This window comes from Vombatus ursinus, unplaced genomic scaffold (genome assembly GCF_900497805.2).
Source record: "Vombatus ursinus unplaced genomic scaffold, bare-nosed wombat genome assembly UNPS02012319.1, whole genome shotgun sequence".
Lineage (NCBI taxonomy): Eukaryota > Metazoa > Chordata > Mammalia > Diprotodontia > Vombatidae > Vombatus > Vombatus ursinus.
Genome location: NW_020952097.1, coordinates 3,660,295 through 3,682,169, shown reverse-complemented (window position 1 = coordinate 3,682,169; position 21,875 = coordinate 3,660,295). Strand labels below are relative to the sequence as shown.

Sequence of the window (21,875 nt, the reverse complement as noted above, 5' to 3'; positions counted from 1 at the left end):
CAGATCCACTCATCGATTCTTCTCTCTTTTGAAAGATGAAATTATCATCAAAGCAAGTAAAAATAAATCATTAGCTTCTCTGTTTTGGGCAGAGGAAGAGCTCTAGTTGATGCCCAGATAACAGAAGTCTCCCATCAGGCAGTTCAGACAAATAGATAGGTACTTGGAGCTGAAGGACTAGTGTTACTCCCTTTCTGTCAAGGCAGAAGATGAGGCTGGAGATTTGATGGAATGACCTTTCCCCTCTTTCCTTCAAGGAAAAAGGGAGGGGTCTGGTGTTCAATGGAATGCAAGAATGCTTTTCCTCTTTCTTTTATTTTTTCATATAGATCTAGTAGGGGTATAGTAATCACCTCATTCAATAGATAAGGAAACTAAGGACCCAAGAGACTAAATGTCTCACCAAAAGTCACAAAGGTATTAGGTTAAAAAAGGGTAGAATTTGAACCAAGGTTCTTGGACTCCAAATCTGGTGTACTTTCTACCATACCATGTTGCCTCTCTACTCTCCAATAAATCCAATTCAAGTCAACATATATTAGTTGTCTTTCAGTAGAAGATACTGCAAGATGCTGAGGATAAAAAGATGAAAAATAACACACATCCTGCCTTCAAGAACCTGACAATAGGAGAGCTATAAGATATGAGCATGATTCAACACAGAACATGGCAGGGGCAAAGGAGATACAAAACACTCTTCAAAAATCTGAGGAGTAGGGGCAGCTAGGTGGTGCAGTGAATAGAGCATGGGCCCTGGAGTCAGTAGGACCTGAGTTTAAATTTGGCCTCAGACACTTAACTGGGCAAATCACTTAACCCCATTTGCCTCACCAAAAAAACAAAAACAAAAATCTGAGGAGGGAGAGATTACACTGAGCTAGGGAAATCAGGAAAGACTGCATGGATGAAATGCACCCTGAATTTGGCCTGGTTATGTGAATTTTCTTTTGGTTCATTTGACTAGCTCCTGCCAATAAGCCAGCACAAGCCAGAGACAGGGACAGTAAAGCTTTTATTCACTCACACTGAGATGCACTCCAGCAGCAGTTGGTGGACAAGTGTATTCCTTACAATGTGAGAAATAATATTTATACTTTACATGAGACAAAAGAGGGGAAAAATGGCCACCTGTTAGAGTGCAGCTGGTTAGACACAGAAAAAAGGGTATGCTCATTAAGGAAAATATATATCACTAGTTACAAGAGATAGAGAAGGAATGTGTTCTTGTTAATATAGCTAGTTGCATTAAGTCAAAGGGAACCATGTATCACTTGTGAGATAAGATAAAGAAGGGGAGCGTATATCCTTCAGCTGTTGAGGTCCTCCTTTGTAGCTCTTATGTATTCTGTAGCAATTAGGGGAGGAAAGAAGATACTGAAGGAAACCAGCTGTTGTAAGCTGGTCCCACAGTTCACATAGGGGTCATCCATAACAAAATGGCAAACACAGAACCAAATGGAGTAAGTTACGTCAATTCTTAACAGACTACTCTTGGCTCTTAAAAAATCCATTTTTAACAGCCTTAAAGGAAAATCAGAGAATCAGATCCAGAGTGAGAAGGGACCTTGGAGACCGTCTAGTCTACCTCCCACCTCATTTTACAGATGAAGAAACTGAGTTTCAGGGAAGTTAAGTGACTCTTTCAAAGTCACAGAGGTAGTAATTATTGGAGGTAGATCTTTGAACTCAGGGCCTCTGACTCCAGAGTTCATGTTCTTTGAATTTCAATAAATTCAAAATAAGGAAGAAATACATTCCAGGCATAGGGGATAGCCTATGGACATGGATGTGCAAGCATGCAGATTAAGCTCAAGGAATAGCATGAAGGAAAGCATCATTTACAATGTCATGTGAAATGAGATTAGAAAAAAAGTTTGGAGTTAAGATCATGGGAGCCTTCAATGCCAGGCAAAAAAGTTTATATTTTAGCCTATAGGTGAGGAGGAACCTCTACAAAATCCTTCTTTGATGCTTCATTGTGGAGAAGTGACGCTGGATTCTTAAAGGCTATGACAGTGTAAACTCTGACAATTTCTAAACTCCTGGAAAGGCTTCAAATATGGCCCTGGCAACAGACTGAGTCTGTTTTCTAAGGACCAGCCTAACTAACTTCGGAGAGGCGCATCAAAAATGTATTGGTCACTTGGGGATGAAATTTTTGGCACTGGTAAACATATAATAAAAATTTCAAATGGATCATAGAACTGGGTGGTCCTCTTCCACTTCTGCAGTTATGGTAGCAGAGTTAGGGGAAAAAGAGACAGAGAAAACTAGGAATCACACCATTTTCAGACTGTCAGTAAACTTTAATTTGATTACTGTTAGACTAAATGAGATCCTTATGCAGCTACCAATGACCGGGCATATTGCTGGAGAAGCTGAATCATATCAATCTTGATGTTCCCAATATAAATGAAACCAGAAGAAAGAAGGAAAAGTTGACTGATCAGGCCTTATCATATCCAAGGGCACCAGGCGGTTCTTCCTGTTTGGATAGATCTCTCTAAAGTGAAATGTGTGAATTTAGATGAATGATAAATTAATAAAAATTGTTTCTGGCAGACTTGTGCCTAAAACTAGATTAAAGTATCAATGTTTTTCTTCAACAAACACATACCTGAAAACAAATTCCCTCTACATCATTCCCAACAAGTAGTCATTCAGCCTTTGGTAAACCATGAGTACAAAAGAATAACCATCGAACTCATTGCTCATCTACCTCCTGACAGAGAAGGGAACAACTTAAATGTAGAAAGAGACATCCATTTTCGGACATGGCCAATGGAGGTATCTATTTTTCTGGACTGTAGCTATGTATTGTGGGTTTTATTTTTCAAATTTGTTTTTCAAATGTGCATTCAAGTCTCACCTCTGCCACTTGTGACCTGGGCTAAGTCACTTCTCTCCAGGCCTCAGTTTTTTCACTTGTAAAACAAGCAGGTTAGCCTGGAGGAATTCAAAGACCTGGTCTAGCTCTAAAATGGTATGTCTATGAGGCTAGATACACTGGGCTCAGCCCCAGCCCCTGAGGCTGCAGAGGGCTGATGGGAGAACAAAGGCAATATGCAGAGAGATAGTAACAGGAAGGCCCAGGGACTGTCCATGCACCCTCTGGAAGTGCTTCAGGTCTGTTCCTCTCCCTAGTTCCTCAGATTGGTGGCAAAGATAATCGAGGTGTTGGTGACCTGGGCAATAAGGAATAGTAATCTCATGAGATCCCACCCCTTGGGGAAGGTAGGAAACTCCCACCTCAGGGAAAATCTGCACTTGTCCTTTAAAGAGAGAGCTGGGCATGGAGCAGTGAGGCCAAACTTCCTACAAGAGGAAGAGTTGGATTCAGTGGGAACTCAAGGATGCTGTTCATTTCCAACACAGCACAGATCAGGCCTGTAAACAAGAACCAGGGAGCAGATATGTCCTGACAGGATTAGGAATCACACATCCCTGAATCTTAATTCTAAGCCCTTAGACCCCTACTAGCTGTTCACAAAACAGGAAGCCAAGAAGGCCAGACATGAGTACTGGGAAGAGGCCTCATCCAGGGAGACCACATTGCCATAATTCTCCAGCATCACATCCCTGTAGAGGCCTCTCTGAGCAGGGCCCAAAAGACCTCACTCCTCCTGGGTGAGGCACACAGCCACATCCTCAAACATCACCAACTTCTCAAACAACACATTCCTTCTGCAGTCCTGGAGATGGACCAACTGTTCTACCCTAGGTTGAGGAGGGACTTGGGAGAGGAAGAGGGAAAGGAGGAGGGATTATGGGTGGGAAAGGGACCCTTAAGATCATATGGTAACAGACTCAGAGTTGGAAGGGATTTTAGAGGTCATCTAGTCCAACCCTCTCATTTTATAGATGAGGAAACTGAGGATCAGAGAAAACCAGTGATTTGCTCTTAGTCACAAAGGTTGTAAATGGAAGAACTCTTCCCATTGTTTCATGCCACTCAAGCAAAGCTCTGATTGTATATGCATGTGTACATGAATGGGATTCTGCATGTAAACTGGAATAAGTGATTCTATAGACCTGCGAGAGTACATGTGTTAGAGTGTGTGGGGGGTATTTTTACATGTATTGACTGTGAGCATATTTGTGCATGCCTCCCAAGAGGAAAGGGAGATAGCTAGACAGACCCTATCATCCTAAGTGTGAAGTGTACCTCTGAGTTTTATAAATCAACTTTACAAGCATGACCACAGCTAGACAACAGGTTATGTGAAAAGAGCAATGGGGTATCAGGAAGAATAGAGCTCACCTGGGGCCTTGCTGACAGGACAGCGGATGCCATTGTCTGGTCTCCTGAGCTCCTCCAGGCTCCTCTGGATAAGAAGGAACCTGGTTAGCAGAGGGGAAGAGAAAGGAGTGTGACAGAGACCAGCCCTCCCCAAAGCTCCCCAGCAACCTCTGCTTTATTCACGCTATTTCAACAAACATTTGTTAAGGGCTCTCCCTTCTCATTTCTTCTCTTAGTTTCTTGGGTTTCCTTGAAGACTCAGCTCAAATCCCACCTTCTGTAAGGGACCTTTCCCAATCCCTCCAGTTACTAGTGCCTTCCCTCTGAGATTACTCTATACTTTATATGTATCTGGTTATTTGAAGGTTGGAATTTTTTTTGCCTTTCTTTGTATTCTCAACATCTAGCACAGTACCTGGCACTTGTTAAAAGTTTACTGATTGACTGACTTAGGCCAGGCCCCACAATTTACATTTATACAAGATGTCCTATTAAGCTTTAATAGTTTAAAATGGCACTAAGATTTTTGGGACACTCATGTTCTAGTAGGGCTTACAAAGCACTTCTTTCACAAGAACCCCATAAAATGGATTCACAAGTGAATTCTACCAAACATTTAAAGAACAATTAATTCCAATACTATATAAACTGTTTTGAAAAATAGGCAAAGAAGTCCTACTAAATTCCTTTTATGACACAAACATGGTGATAATACCTAAACCAGGAAGAGCAAAAACAGAAGGAATATAGAAAAATTTCCCTAATGAATATTGAGTTCTCTGGCCCTGGGACAGAAAGAAGTCAATCATTCATATACTAATGTGTAGAGGTTGAGTGACTTGTCCAACCTCTCTGGGCCTCAGTTTCCTTGACTGCAAAATGAGGATAAAGGTTGTGCCACCTCATAAGGTTGTTATGAGGAATTTCTAAAAGCCCTAAAGAACAGGAGTAACTGATATTGACTTGGCTCCCTCCAGGCAAAATGGGGCAAGACTGGAATCTGCTACCAAGGAGAGGCATGATGGGAAAAAAAATAATAAAAATAAACATGTGATGACCTGTTTCAGATTGGAATTGGTTAAATTCAAATTGAAAAATCTGAATTTTTTACTTCAGTTGAATTCCTTGAAGAGTAAGAATGCTAGAGGACTAGAATTACAGAGAATTGGATACTGGCTTTGTTTTTAATAACTAAAAATGTTTTTAAAAAGAACACTCAAAGCCTAACCTAGAGAAAGATCTTTTTGTCTTCTTGGTGGCTTTCTATTCTTGTATAGTACCACTGAAGAGAAATATAAATTCTGGGTGATTCTTAGTATTTATATGATATTTTAAGGTTTACAAAGCGCTTTGCAAATATTATCTCATTTGATCCTCACAATAACCCTGGGAGGTAGGTGCTATTAACATTATCCCCATTTTGTAGATAAGGAAATTGAGGTCAATAGAAGTCAAGGGACTTGTCCAATACCATATAGCTAGTGAATACGTGAAGCTGGATTTGAACTCAATTCTTCCTGACTCCAGGTCCAGGGCTCTATTTACTGAGCCACATACAGCTACAACATCTATGTGTAACTTCTGTGAGACTGATCCTCTATGTATTTGTCAAACTAAATAGAATTCTAAAACTAAATGGATTAGTCAGACAGGCTAACTGACTTACTTGTACATAATCAAAGGATGCATGTCAGAAGCCAGAGTTTAAACCCAGCTCTCCTGACAGGTAGCATTCATCCTCTTCTTTCCTCTGCTGTCTCACTGCCTCATCTCCTCATTTTCTGCCACCTCCAGTTTCCCTGCTCCCATCTATCCTTCCCAGATCTACAGGTTCACCTTCCTAAATTGCTGCTTCCAGCCTTTTTATTCTCGTTCATGTTTCCTTGGTCCTCAGGGACCTCCGTTATATAAATGATTGACTTCTTTCTGTCCCTGGGCCAGAGAGCTCAGACCTGAGCAGACAGAGTGTATCTCTTTGTATGTCTTCCTATGTCTGGCTTTATATACAAATTCTTGCTATCCTCTTTTGTTCTCCCACCTCCTCTCCTTTGGCCTTCCTTTAGACATCTGGTCCAGGGCTTCTTAATCTGACCTCCAGGAACTTGTTCTTTTTCAGTGTTTTGAGGTCTTCTTTGTAATCCTTTGTATTTTATTTTGTGCATTTAAAAACATCATTCTGGGAAGGAGTCCCTAGGCTTCACTTGAACTACGAGAGGAGTCCAGCACACAAGAAAGGTTGAGAGCCCCTAAACTAGGCCAGCTCCATTCATTTTACAGAGGAGAGAACAAAGGCTTTGGAAGGTCTAGATGTGAACGAGTCCCATCCCCACAGCTCCGTGATGGGTCAGGTAACCAGGGCTCACAAATCCTCTCACCAAAAATGAAGGAAAACATGCTTCCTAAAAAACCAGAGTGGGTCTCAGAGGACAGACCCGTATAGAAATGGAATTAGAAAGGACTGTCTTCAGTGGTTCATTTCAGAATACATTCAGAACAATCCCGCTTGTAGTCAGAGGTTCCTAGCAGAGTCTGGTAGAGAAAAACCTGGCTCAAGAGGATCTGGGATCAAAATCTACCTTTGACACTTACTACTTGTGTGACCATGTACAAGCCATTTAAACTTCTTGGTCAAACTTCCAATTTCCTCATTTGTAAAATGAATGAGTTTGGTTAGGCGGCCTCTGAAGTCTGTTGAGGCCCTATATCCACTATCCTGTGAAAAAGTGACCCTTAGGAGGAAGGGGAATGTGAGGGGTAGAAAGTTTGATCTGACTTCTGTTCAGATTCGGAGAAAGGGAGGGCATCCTAGTCCATTGCCTTTCTAAGATACCCCCTCTCTACCTGTCAAATTCCTGACCTACACACCCAACACCATCACCAATAATATTTACCATTTCTGTAGCACTTTAAGTTTGTACAGCATATTTGATGCTCACCACATCATCATCATCATCATCATCGTCAATAATGAGCATTTATAAAGTCCTTACTATGTGCCAGGCACTGTGCTAAGTGCTTTACAAATATTATCTCAACAACCCTGTGAGATGGATGCTATTATTACTAGAATTTTATAGATAAGAAAAACAAAGTTGGGGGCAGCTAGGTGGCGCAGTGGATGGAGCACTGAAGTCAGGAGGACCTGAGTTCAAATTCGGCCTCAGACCAAACATTTGACACTAGCTGTGTGACCCTGGGCAAGTCACTTAACCTCAGTTGCCTAAAAAACAAAACAAGAAAAATAAAGTTGAAAGAAGCTTGCCTAGGGTCAGTCACGCAGTTAATAAGGTCATCCTGATTTCAAGTTGAGGGCTGTATCCAAACATGGCTCCCAGCAGCCTCACGTAGACAGCACTGGTATTTTTTCATTTGATCAACAAATCCATTTATGCACCAACATTTATTAATCAATTCGGACTGCGCCTTCATGGAGGTCACACTGCAGGAGGTCAGATGAGAGCAGAGATTTTCAGGGGAGATTGAGTCATTATTGACCACGGGAGATCACTGACACACACACACACACACACACACACACACACACACACACACACACACGAGGCGGGGCCAATGGGCGGGGCCGCGGTGACCTCGTGGTGACCCCGCCCCTCCCCGACCCCCGCCTTGGCCTTGGCCAGGGTTCCTCACCTGCGTAAGGGCCAGGCCCCGCAGCCCAGCGCCCCGCATCCCGGAGAGGCCCCGCAGGCCTCAGGCGGACCGCGGCGTCGGGCCCGGGGCCTCGGCAGTCGCCATGCCAGGCCGAGGCCTCCTGCCGGACCGCTACCGAGAAGGCGAGTCCTCCCGGCAGCCTAGAGCGGCGCTGGGCGCTCGCCGGGCCCGGATTGGGCGCTGGAGATGCGGGCGACACTTCCGGTGTGGGTTGTCTGGCGCCCTGAGGGAAAGAGGTTCGGGGGCTACGGGTCTGGTCCGGTTCTGTCTCCGTAGTCGGGGCCGGCGCGAAGGGTGAGTCGCGCCCGTGCCCGGGGTGGCGAGGGAGGGGGTGTGCCCGAGGGCCTTCTTCCGTCACCTTTTACATTGGAGGAAACTGAGGCCGGAGGAGGGAGCGGCTGTCAAGAACAGTTCTCTAGAGACAGGACCGAAGAGTGGAGTCCGGAGTGCTAGTCCGGAGAGCTGGGTCAAAACCTGACCAGGCTCAATGTGTGATCCTGGGCAAGTCAGTCCCTTTCTGGACCTCAGTTCCCTCATCTGCAGAAAAGGGCTAATATCTGCAGTTCCCATGTCACAGAACAAGCGCTTTGTAAAGTCCTTTAAAAATTTGAGCTTCCAGTATGATTGCCATTCCTGTTAAATGGGGAAAGTAACAGCTTCCACCTCCCAGGGTTGTGTCGAGGGTCAAGTGAGATAATAACTTGCAAAGCGCTTAGCACAGTGTGAGCGCATAGTAATCCTATCTAAATGTTAACTCTTGTTATTAGGATAAACTGAGATGTTTGTGAAGCACTTTGCAACCTTAAAAATACGACATAAATCCTAACTATTATTATTGTTATTCCTCGTTGTTGCACCCAGAGTCCCGGGCCACGGCTAGGGAACCTCACTTTCTGTGTCCCTGATAGTCCCAGGCTGTGCTCAGGGACAGGACGTGCTCTCAAAGGAAAAGCAGATGGAGATGGCTGCGCCGGGAGCAGGACTGGAGTTATCTACTACACCTACTCCTCAAGTCAACAATTCACCAAGGACCCGACCCAGAACTCATTGTCATGAAATTCTGCTCCCCCTCCACAATGATCCCCATCAAGGTACTCTCAACCTCTACCCTCTCTATCAAGGATCTGCACTCTTCTCCTTGCATACCCTCATTTTCCCTCTGAATTTAAGGTTTTTCCCTGAGCCTGGAAATTCTATTCCCCAAAGCTTTCCCAGAAGAGGAGTTGAGGAATCTAAGCAAACCCAGCTACAGTAAGCTTACATTTCTGACCATATCTGAGGTGAAGAGACAGCAATGACTACTGTGGAGATTAGAGTGGATTCTTCCTTAATCACTTAAGAGTTTTTGTTATTGAGGAAAAACACAATAGACTCTAACCCTGAATTATTCGAGAAATAGCTAGTGTAAAGGAAAGACCAGTAGTAGTGAGTATTCATAGTATAGAGGAAAGAGTAGTGATTATGAGAACTAGCCTTTTCCAAATATCTCTTCTCTCTAGATCTCCTTTTCCTCACCTCTGAAATAGTAAGACTCAAGCAAATGAACTCTAATATCCCTTACAGCTGTTGACAGTCTGATTCTTAGTAACTAAATAGGAATAACATTTTACCAGCACAGAACAAATTCACAAGGTTTAGAGTGGAAATAATTCTGTTTTATGGTGAGATTGGAATTGGTTCCTGACCTGTCTCAGCCATGGTCAGTCCTTTATCTTCTGAGTGAATTTGAGGTTAGTGAATGTGGAGGCAAAGAGAGGAGATCTCATAAAAGTAGATGCTAGAAGGAGATGGATAGAGACTTGTCCTTCAATTCAGGATCATAGATCATACAATCAAGTTGTAGATTCTTTATGTCTTACTATATCAGAAAATCACTCTTGAAGGACTCCGACCAACAGCCTCCATGGTCATGTTCATAACTTGTTAAGCTCTGACCCCATTATCTTTAGCAAGGTTATCTCCTATTACCCAGTGAATTCATAGAGAAATTGATTTTTCCCTCCTTAAGTTCTTACACTCCTTCAAGAAATGTTGGATTTCATAAAATTGTAATTAAGATCAGATTACCCAAATGTAATTAAAGACTCTACTGTTTATTCTCCATATTCTGTCTTGTGATGTTACTTGTTCTAGCCTTGTTCCAATGCTGATGAAGGCTAGGTTTGGCCTATCGAGCTCTGGAATATCTCTTTGATGTCACCTCATCTCTGTCAGAATTGCCTAATAATAAAAGTAATCTTGGATGATTTAAGTCCAATTAGTAATTAGCTTCCACACAACCCCAACTTCTGGTTTCCAGCCTCTAGTCAACAAGTATATCACTCTTTTCTGACACTCTTATAGTTGTCAGATCCATCCAAGCCTGTGTGGGAAGTCCATTGATCACCCTTTAGAATAACTTTGGACTCTCCTTTGCCAGTTCAATGAATAACATTACTTAAAGGGAAATTCTATAATAATTCTATAATTCAGTAATTCTATAATCACCCCTTTGTGTTGTTTTTCTTTTTTTTAGTTGTTAAATTTTGTTTCCATACATCATGCAAAACCCCAATGTATTCATGATTCCATCCTCCATAATATATAATACCTTAAAAGAGTTCAGCAAAATAGCATAAAAGAGTGATTGCCTTTATATGCAAACTTTGGTTTATGGCTTGTGAAAAAAACAGTATGTACTTTATTAGTAATGGTATTGTCCAGCAGTTTTGATCTGAGTTTTGTTGGCATTTAAAGTTGTCTTTATTTACTTGGTTGTAGTAATTGTGTATATCACCTGCTCTGCTTTGTTTTTGCTATCTATCATTTCGTGCAGGTCTTCCCAAATTTCATCTTTCTTTCCATATGGCACAGTAATAATCCATTACATTTGTATACGTAGTTTGATTAGCTGTTCCCCAGTCATGGAGTACATGATATAATAACCCCATTTGGATGTTTGATATCGTACTCTTGCAATTGATTCATACGCTATTTCGTGCCCGTTTTCTACCCTGATATTGTGACAGACATAAAGAAAGTACTGGACGGGGTTCTTGCAAGCTCTTAGAGAATAATAAATACTCAAAGTTAATTATTATGATTATTTAAGAGCTCAAGTGTATGGTAGTAGTAATCATTGCACATTTCCATGGCAGTTTAATGTTTGCAAGCACTTTTCTCAAAACTCTGTGATGCCTAGTTTGCAGATGGGGAAAATGAGGCTTAAAGTAGTCAAGGAGCTTGATCAAGGTCCGAAACCTTAGTACGTATTGAAGGTAGGACTCAAACCTAGGTCTTTTAACTTTAATGCTCTTACCATTATACCATGCTACCTCTTAAGTGGCAAAGGCTTTCAAGGAAGGGTGATCATAGCAGCTGGGTTAATAGGGTAGAATTCATGGAAGAAGTGGGGAATTAAGCCTTGATAGGATGGATAGCATTTGGAGAGGAGAGGGTACTTCAGGGTGGGGATATATTATGAAGAAAGGCACGGGAGGAGCTTGGTTGGTGCCAGGAACTGTGAAGAGACCCCTGCCTGGGGTTTTAGTGAACAATGAGGTTAGAAAAGTAGGTCATGATCAGATTGTAGGAGGCCTTGAGTGAGGAGTATGGACTTTGTAAGCCTTAGGGACATAAATGATAAAGGTGGGATATTAGAAGGTTTATTTGGTGCCCATGTTCAGGATGAATAAAGGGAGAGAAAGTATTTCCAGAATACCATTGAGGAGGTTGTTAAGGAAAGCCAGGCAGGAAGCAATAAGGTAGGCAGTAACACTAAGGATGGGAACAGCTTTCAGAAAAAACTTACCGACTCTTAGAACTTGGCAGACGTGCTTAGTTGTAGTATATCATTTGTAATGTAAGGCTTCAAGTTTCAGACTGGCTTTTAAGAGAAAAGACATTCAATCGAAGGTTCTTTTACATTTGAAAAACCAGGTATTCTTGATTCATTTTTACATCATTCCCATATTCCTCCTAAAAAAATTCCTGCCTAAGGCTATTTGAAAGTCTTCCCTCTACTGTTTTTCTCATTGCCAGAATTCCATCAGTGAAAGACTTTGAGTTAATAACTTTCAGTTCTTCACCCTTTACTGTGAATTAGTTTAAACCAATTCCATGCTTCCTAGCTTTCATACTAGCTTATGACGTTATGCCCTCAGCTGTCATTTCTTTGTTAGATAATATTTGAACTATTACCTTATAATGTTCTGGGGGAAAATACTCTGTGAACCACAAGTTGCTATTGAAGTAGGACTTGTTCTTCCTGTTACCTATCTTCCATTCACCTTGTGAACAGAAAAGGGCATTCCTTTGGAAGAGGATGGGCCCCGGGGTTTTTGGGGGACAGAGAAGGCAGCATGAGTACACTGGGCAGGACAGGGAAGGTATGCTAGGGAGGTGGCAGGAGACTGCCCTTTCTCTCAGAGTGGTCACCAAACTCCTCTCCCAAACTGTCCTCTAAACTGACAGTGTAGACTTCCCAGTTTGGCTTAGATTGTCCCTTTCCACCTTCCACCTATTCATCCACTGTAAACATTTTATTCCCCATCTCTTCCCGTAGGAGGCAGAGTTTGTGACATGTAGAAGGGAATGAGGGTGTGTACATTGGTTCTGCCTTCCATAAATCCCAGTCAAATGGTATGTCCTTATCCCACAGCTAGAATATTCCCCATCCTCTTCTCCTAATCTCTGGTCCAGAGTCAAAGGCTACCTAGGTGAAAACTCCTTTCCCCTGTTACTACTCACATTCCTCATTTCCATCCTTCCTGAGTCCCCATTCTGCTCTGTGCTCCCCTTTCACTGTATCCTTTCACCTTCTCCTTTCCCCCCTTCTCTCATGAATACATTTTGCTTCATTTTAGAGCTTTTCCTGGCATACTTCTCCAACTTGTTGCACTCATGGAACCTGGCTCCCCTTCCAGAAGACTTGCATCCCCGGCCACCTTCTACAGTACTGGATGTCTTTTCTCATGCCCCTGGACAGCTAGGCCAAGAAGAGGAGTATGCATACTCTTTTTTTCTTTACTGACACTTCCAGCCCCTTCCTCTGTCAACATTACTCAGAAACATTTCCTAATTTGAGGTTTGCTCCATCCATCTGTATCTCCCTCTATTCACCTAGTTTGTGGTTATCTGCTGGCCCCCAGGCTATGATGCCCCCTTTCTCATGGAGGTGAGCACCTGCTTCACTCTTCCTCTTCTCACCTGCTCCTGATCTCATACTTGGGACTTCAAGATACATATTGATATCCCCTGAACACCCTGGCTTCCCTGTTCTTCAACTCTGGTGACCTGCACCTTCACTCCAGCTCTGCCACATGCAGGTTTGGTCATACTTTGACTTCACCATCACTCATAACTGTTCTGCCTCCATCATCCAGAACAATGAAATTCTCTCCTACCACAGCTTGTCAGTCTTCCATCTCTCACTCCTAAACCTATTTTGCAGTGACCTGAATAAATCATGCAATTTTTGTCTTCCTTCCAATGCCAATACCCTTAAAGTGGAGATTTCCTTCTTAGAAGAAAAAGGAAAGGGGCTTAAAAGATGCCTCTCCATTCTACAGATTATCAGAGGTAATGAAATAGTCCTTTAAAAACTTCCTTGTGAAGCAAAAAAGAAAAAGGATCTGAAGAGCAAAGGAGAATTGTGATGTGTCAGGAAGAAGTATGTGACACCAGAGTGAGGGAAGAAGGGCCACTGGACACTTGGAGCTAAGTAATAGAGATGAGGTTCTTTCTGAGAAGGAGGAGAAGGAGACAGCTGCTTGGCCTTAGGCAGTGGGGCTATGGATCCACCCATGCCATCAGGTGAGAGATCATCTCTTAAGGGTCGAGGGAAGAAGAGATCAGTCATCATGGTTCAATTCAATTAAATATTTATGAAATATGAGGCAGTGTGTTGTAGTCAATAGAGAGCTGGCCTCAGACTAAGGAAGACCTGAATTCATATCCTACCTCTGACATACTGTCTGTGTGATTCTGGGCAAATCGCTTAACATCTCAGGACTTCAAATAGCACTCTACAACTATAAGTTGCAGAAAAGGGGCCAGTTTACATTGGTGGAGAAAGTTCTTCACTGGGAGCTCTTTCTACCAAAGAAATCAAAGGCCAGTCAAAAAAATATGCAAAGCGTTTTCTAGGTGTTGAGGTACAGTGCTAAAAATGGAAGTGTTTGCCCTCAAGGAGCTCATAATCTATTAATTTATAGAAAATATAAAGTGAGAGAAAAAAATAAAGGTAAGAGCACTTAAAGCAGGGGAGATAGGAAAAGGCCTCATGCAGGAGGTGCTACCTGAGGTGATCCTGAGGGGAGCAGGGGATTCCAAGAGGTGGAGTTGAGGAGAGAGCATCCCAGGCATGGGGTAGGGAGGAGTAGTACATAGACCTTACCAAAACTGTTTCCTTGTTACTTCTAGGTTAATAAATATAAATTCCTCTGTTCAGCATCTTTGGCCTAGGTTATTGCTATAGCTTCCTAATAGGTCTCTCTCTTTCTCCTCCTTAATCTATCCTTCACACAGCTGCCGAAATGACTTTCTTAAAAGCACAGTTCTGACCATTCCAGTACTTAAAATAAGAACCTGCTCCCAGGCCAGGTGTCTTGGGGCACCACAGGCATTCCCAGTATGAAGAGAAATGAGGAGACATTCTGTCCTGGTAAAGGATGACAGGTGCAGAGAATAGATTCAGAGCCCAGTGTTGTCCAGCCTGTGGATATCTCCTGGAAGTCCCATGATCAAGACACCTCAGGCGCTGGCAGTGGAAGAATTTCATTTACCACTCATGGTTCCTCTGCAGAAGTTGGGGTTTTTTATAGAACAAGTATATAGGAAGACTGCAATTTTTCCAGCTTCTTGAATTTCTGGAATGGCTGAATGTATGCCACGAAGCATCCTCACCTTTAATTACTGAAGCCCAAAGATCTGCGTAAAAGTGCCTGTCTGTCAAGTATTGCTGAGCCTGCTATCTGCACAGAATGTACTTGAGGCTTTAGGGGCCATGAGAAAATAGGACAGATTATCTTTTCTTTCCAGGTTCTCACAAGCCAGTTGGGGAGACAGGACATAGACACACAGGCCGTCTAGAAAACAAGGTACACCACAATGTTGTCCCAGAAGTGCTGAAGGAAGGAGCACAAAATGGAGATGAGTAGCTTCCTGTCTCCATGGAGTCATCACAACAGGATACGTCCTCTCTTCTTGCTTCATAGACAAAGCCTTGGGCCAAAGCAAACTTGTGTGTTTTGCTCTAGTGTGATGGGCTGTTCCCAGAATGGTGTGACTCTTTATAGAGAAGGAGTCCTGGCCTCTCCATACGTGCTCTCTCTTCTGAGGTTTTCAAACTTCCCCTGTGGGCCTCAGCCCTTACCCCAAGAAGAGACTGTAGAGCTGTGATTCTTTGTGATTGTATATGATTCTCTGTGACTTGAGGGAGTGTCTCTTGGGAAAGGCCACACGAGGACTCAAGCAGCTCTCACTAGGGATCTGAGAATGTCCTGGCTGTCTCTGGGCCTTCTTTCAGTGGCCATAGATACAGGCTTGACCTAGGGAGGGACTGCTGGGGTCAGAGAGGGGAAGAGATGAGGGATATGGCTGAGGAGGTAGGGTTCAGACACGGGTGGCTTGCATAATCAACAGGAGATTTCATGATTGTTAGGGGGGAAAGTGGAGAGACTAGAGTAAGGGAGGTGATGCTTTGTTGAGTAAGACTCCCTAGAGGTGATTTTTGAGAACAGAGAGAGTAGAGTGGACATAATAAGACAAGGGCTCAGTGTTTTCAGCTGTCTCATTTCCCATTTAACATAAGCTTTTCTCAAAGACCTTGACTTCTGGTGTCTTCTGCTATCACACAGCCTTCTTGCATTCACAGTTGCAGGGGCTTACAGTTTGACACACACTCTCAGCAGTCATGGAGTAACAGCATTTCTTAGGTCATAGGATTTCTCTGATCCCTTACAGAGGATAGCTAGGGAATCTGAAAGTGAAATAGTAGGAGAGCCACAAGAAAGGCTGGAGTCTTGCCGTCTTCCTCCTCTCATGATCGTTTTTCTTCTTCCAGGTCTACTTGATCTCCCTGTTCCTGCCCATCTTCCCAAGTGGAGCCTGGGAGACCAAGCAGTAGTAGCTGAGTCCTTGCCAGCCAGGCTCCAGGTGAGCTATACTTCCTGAAATTCCATCGATGCTCTGGTATACCGCTATGGCCTCAGCACCTTCCTTGTGCTGGAAGAGAGCTTCTATATATAGTCCGTCATTCCCCCCTCCCACATATATACTTACCAAATATTGATTGACATTGATGACACAATGTACAGAGTAGCTATTCAACAAGTTCTCTTTCCCAGGAGGCTGTGGGATGAGGACTTCCATATAGACTGCTCCCTCGTAGTCTGGGTTCTTCTCTCTGTGTGTGAACAGATTTACCTGTTTCTTTGTGGAATATCACATGCCAGCCTGCTCCTTTCGTCCGGTAAATGGTTTGCAGACACTGGCTTCCCCCTTTACCCAAGGGCCAAGCGTTGACAGTCTTCTCGAAGCTACAATAGGACTCTGTTGTTTCAGACATCTCTGATGTTCAAGGATGTGGCTGTGTACCTCACCCGGGAGGAGTGGGGCTGTCTCGGCCCTGCCCAGAGGGGTCTCTATAGGGATGTGATGCTGGAGAATTACAGGAACCTGGTCTCATTGGGTAAGGCTTCTCCCCGAGATAGAAATCTAAATTTCTTAGATTCTTGCTTGTAAATGGCCTAGGACTGGAAAGGCTTGGTTGGATTTAGGCTCAGGGTTCAGCAATCAGAGATTCCTAGTTCTGTTTGGGTTTAAACACAGGGTACTTCTTTTTCCTAATACCAAGCCACAGGTTTATCTTTTCAGAGCAGGAAATGGACAGTTTTCTTGACTTCTCCCTGAGTCTGTATTTTCCTCATCATCCAGGTTTTCTGTCCTAGGCTCAGAATTCTTTCCCAGAATCCAGTTTGGACATCCCTAGAGATGGAATATTTCCCACCCTCCTAATGAAGAAAGTCATAGAGGTCATGGTTCTTGGTTCCCAGATCACCAACTCCCTAGCCTACCTCCTGCAAGGGAACATAGTCCTGAGGCTCCTTCAGAGAGTACATAGACCTTACCAAAACAGCCTTGTGGGACATTACCTTAATATAAAAATTTTAAATTATTTTATGAAAATCTTCACTTCATATTTGCCCCATGCAGATCCCAGGGGTTGGGACTGAGTTTAGGACAGTTGTAGGTGTCTGTGAAATACTACCTGGAGCCATTTTCTTCCTCACAAACAGGATTCTCAGTGTCCAAACCTGATATAATTTCCCAGCTGGAAAAAGGGGAAGAGCCATGGGTCCTGGACATACAGGGAGCTGGAGGGAGAGAGATCATGAAAAGTGACTATTCAGGTGAGTGAATGAACACCACCTCCTTCCTTGTATTACTGAACATTTCTTGTATAGTCATCAGGCTACTAAACATGGTTGTTTGAGTTAAGTTATCTTTCCAAGGCTAAGCCTTCCTCCTTTCCTCCAAATCCCATCCCTTCCTTCTCTTCCAGAATTCTCCATCAGTTATTGTCCATTTAAAAAAAAAAAAAAGCCTTTAACCATGCTACTTGCTTAAGTTACTTTCACTTTCCAATTATTGTGAAAATCCTCAGAGAAGCTATCTTCTTCTTTACCATATCTTTACCACCCATCCATTTGGTAAAAACCCTGCCATCTGGCTTCTCATACAACTTAATATTTTCCTCTCAAAAACTTTTTTCTTTTTAAAAAAATTGTATCATTTTTGTTGATACATTTTGTTTTTGTCCCACAGCTATCATGTTCCCCCTAAGTCTATTTTCTTGACTAAATACCCTACATTCCTCCAAGCATTTCTTATAAGACTTTCACCATGCTGGTTGCCCTCCTCATGATACTCTTCAGTTTATCAATGTCTTTCTTAAATTGTGGTTCTTCAAATTGAACACAGTACCCAGGATGAAGTCTGACAAGGCAGAGCACAGTGACACTATCACCCTCGTCTTCCTGTAAGCTGTGCCCCTCTTAATGCAGCCCAGGATTACATTAGATTTTTTGGCTGTTCACATCACACTGATAACTCATGTTGAGCTTGAAATCCATTAAAACCACTCAGATCTTTTTCAGAACAACTGCAATCTAATTATGTCTTTTCCATCTTGTACAGGCAAAGTTAATTTCTTTTTTACCGGAGTGTAAGACATATTTATCTCTTGAATTTCATCTTATTAGATTCAGCCCAATACTCTTAACTTGTCAAGATCTTTTTGAATTCTGACTCTGTCATATATCATGTTAGCTTTCTGGAACAAAATTTCCCCTTGTTGATTTCTCCACCTTTTGAAAAAGAACTTATCATTAAATCATGTAAAATCATGTAAATAAGTTATTAGCTGCCTCTCATTGACAGAGCTCTAGCAGATGTCTGGATTACTGAATTCCCTCATATATCATGCTTCTGGGGCAGTCTTGTGACCTATTTCCCAAAGTCATCGTCATCTATTTCCTCGTTCTGTCCCAGTAGTCTGTAATATACTCCAGTGACAAAATCATTTTCGTTTCTCCTTACATTGACCTTCACCCAAATACTCTTTTCCTTCGGTTCCTTTATTTCTTCACATAAGTAAGTATACCTTCTTAATATACAGTGCTTCCTGACTCCTAACTCTCTTGGTACCTATCCTATTTCTCCTGGATAATTATACTAATCCCCAGCATAGGGCCTGGGTTTCAGTAAGACTTAGAGTGTTTAGTTTCCCTCCTTGCTTGTTGCCTTTTGCTTGTTGCCTAAACTTTAGGCTTGTATGTGTATACATTTGAGGCCAGGGGTTTTTTACTGGTTCCATTGTTGTATTTTGTATCTGGGGGTGTCTCAACTTTTATTCTTACTTCTTGTTGCTACTTTCTATGTTATCTAAATCAGTGGCATCAAACGCAAACAGAAACAGGGGCCACTACCCATACATAAATATCCCTGTGGGCTGCATATTGCCTTAGGAAATCACATTTTTAACATTATTTATGTTCTATTGTGATTTATTTATTTTGTTAAATGTTTCCCAATTACATTTTAATCTGGTTCCAGCACTGGGAGTGTTGGGAGTTTTTGTGGGCTGTGTCTTTGACACCTCTGACACTAGTCTTTTTCCTCCCCCATCCTTCTTAATTTAAAACCCTTTTGATTTAATTTGCAAGATTCCAAGGAAACACATTCTTACCAGTCTTTGAAAAGTATGTTCTGTCTCTGGGCAGGAGTTCCTCGTGCTTAGATTTTGAACCAGAATCCAAAAATCCAAATCCCATTCTCAGATACCCCCTTCTTAGCCATCTGCTTACTTTCCAGATCATATTTTTCTCTTCTGCATCCCTTGCCTTCAATGGACAACAGTGAGGAAATATTGACTATGTCCTAACAGTCTTTAATTTCTTGACTTGAACTTTGTAATCTTTCATGATTATTTTTAAGTTCCTTTTGGCAATATTATTCTTGCCACATTAATGATAATAATAATAACAATAATAATAGCATTTATATAGCACTTTAAAGTTTACAAAGCATTTCACAAATGCTCCCTCGTTTGATCCTGACAAAAACCCTGCGATGTAGGTGCTATTATTATTCCCGTTTTTAGATAAGAAAACTGAGTCAGACAGAGATTAAGTGACTTGCCCAGGGTTACACAGCTAGTAAGTCCATGCGATCTTGTATATCTTTTCTCTGAATCCTTTGAAATTTGCTTTTCCCCATATCTAGATTGTATGTCACATTATGGCCAGACCTTCCTTTCCTTCCCAACTACAAATTATGAGATTTGTAGTAGTCACTTTTCCTCAAGGTTCACATAATTTTACTTAAGTAGAAAGTTCTTCCTGGTTGCTGGGAATCAGGTTCAGAATAGCAGGTCCCCATTACTTTTTTTGCTTTTTATGGATGAAATGATTATCAAGGAAAACTAGGAAATGTTTAGTTGTGCTTCTTTTGGTAGAAAGAGCTCAAATAGCTAACGTTGCCCATCATACTATATCATCCCTCTGTGCGCCAGGCTTGTGATCTGTTTCTTGAAATCTTCATCTCTTTTTCCAGCAGTTTTGTAATGTAATCTGTTGGCAAGAGGCATTATGGTGTAGTGGAAAGAGTGCTAGATATGGAGTTAGAAAACCTGGGGTTTGAATCCCAGTTCTGCTCTGCACAACCCTAGGTTGTGTGAGCTTAGGTAATCCCTCTAGACCTGGTTCCCCATCATTAAAATGTGGGTGGAACTAGATGTTTTTTACAATCTCTGATCTTGTGATAATATTGATTCTATTTCTGTCTCTGTTGATATTCAGCTTTTATTTATGCATCCTTCAGATGTTTTCCTCTATGCTTTCTCCCCCTCGTTCCTGAATTTACAGGGAATTTGTGCCAATCTTACTGGGGTAAAGTTTTAAATACTGACCTTTTTCCTGTGCTTTAAAAAATGAGGAAATTTTTGTCCATTTCTATTCCTGTAGTACCTTTCCTGTTTTCCAGGATTCATCAAAGATCACTAACAAGAACTCAATAATCACTTCCATAAGTTCTTTCAGCACCTTAATATGTAGTTTGTCCAGGTTTCCTTTTTCTCTGGGCTCCCCCTTCACCCTTAAACAGTGCTTTCCCCCTCACTTTGGTCCTTTGCTCCCCTAGAAAGCTACTCTTTCTCATTCTTTCTGTAGGCTATGAGACTAGCATTGAAATCTGTCAGCACCATACTAGATGTTTGATTCACTGAGCTTTTCATCTTCCTGCCCCAATAACGTCTCTTCAGCCAGAATAAAAAACAGATGACGTTTATATTTTGTCTTGTGCTCAATGTTTCAGATTGTGAGACCAAAACTAAAAAGGAGTTATCTCCAAGACAGAAAATAACTGAAAAAATGGAGTTACAGGGAATGATACTGGGAAGACTCGAGGGACCTGAATTTGGAGAGTCCTATAAAATGGAGAATCAATTAGAAAAACAGTGGGAAAAACCTGTGTTGGGAGCCCTGAGAAAATCCCTTTGCCTGGAAAGAAATTGCAAGCCGATGACAGTGATCCCCATGAAAACTTCTACCAGAGTGAGAGGTCAGGAATGTAATGAATTTGGAAGGCACTTAAATCTGACTTCAAAACATGTTAGACACCAGAGGGTTCCCAGAGGTGAGAAAACCTATCAATGTGCAACTTGTGGCCAAACTTTCAAAAATAATTCAGACCTTATTAATCATCAGAGTGTCCATACAAGAGAGAAGACTCGTAAACTTAACATATATGGAAAAATGCCCAGACAGAATTCAATTAGTATTGAACATCAGCAACTTCATAACACAGAGAAACCTTTTGAGTGTAGTGAATGTGGAAAAGCTTTCAGCCAGAACAGAACACTTATTCAGCATGAGAGAATTCATACTGGAGAGAAACCTTATGAATGTGGTGAATGTGGAAAAACTTTTAGTCGCAGTTCTATCCTTACTAAACATCAGAGGATTCACACTGGTGAGAAACCCTACAAATGTAATGAGTGTGGAAAAGCCTTTGGTGCTCGTTCATACTTTTTTCAACATCGTAAAATTCATACTGGAGAGAAACCCTATGAGTGTAATGACTGTGGAAAAGCCTTTAGTACTAGATCGTCATTTATTCAACATGGTAAAATTCATACTGGAGAGAAACCTCATGAATGCCATCAGTGTGGGAAAGCCTTTAGTCATAGTTCTAACCTTATTCATCATCAGAGGATTCATAGTGGAGAAAAACCCTATCGGTGTAAAGAATGTGAGAAAGCCTTCAGTAGGCACTCACATCTTATTCAACACCAGAGAATTCATACTGGAGAGAAACCATATGAGTGTAATGACTGTGGGAAAGCTTTCAGTGCACGTTTATCCCTTATTCAGCATCAGAGAATTCATACTGGAGAGAAACCATATGAGTGTAATGAATGTGGCAA

The 21,875-nt window shown here is 42.0% G+C and overlaps 1 protein-coding gene across 1 annotated transcript in view; it reads left to right on the top strand.

Moving 5' to 3' along the window:
- The first annotated feature begins 8,115 nt into the window (after positions 1 to 8,115).
- Positions 8,116 to 21,875, top strand: part of LOC114039864 (zinc finger protein 252-like) — a 14,743-nt gene continuing 983 nt past the window's right edge. Inside the window, exons 1-6 of the mRNA XM_027857761.1 lie at positions 8,116 to 8,203; positions 8,771 to 9,000; positions 15,954 to 16,045; positions 16,454 to 16,580; positions 17,188 to 17,301; positions 20,765 to 21,875. The exon at positions 20,765 to 21,875 is cut by the window's right edge and continues 983 nt beyond it. Of these exons, the coding sequence (XP_027713562.1) occupies positions 8,865 to 9,000; positions 15,954 to 16,045; positions 16,454 to 16,580; positions 17,188 to 17,301; positions 20,765 to 21,875 (1,580 nt within the window). The 5' untranslated portion in view covers positions 8,116 to 8,203; positions 8,771 to 8,864. The remainder of the gene's footprint in view (positions 8,204 to 8,770; positions 9,001 to 15,953; positions 16,046 to 16,453; positions 16,581 to 17,187; positions 17,302 to 20,764) is intronic.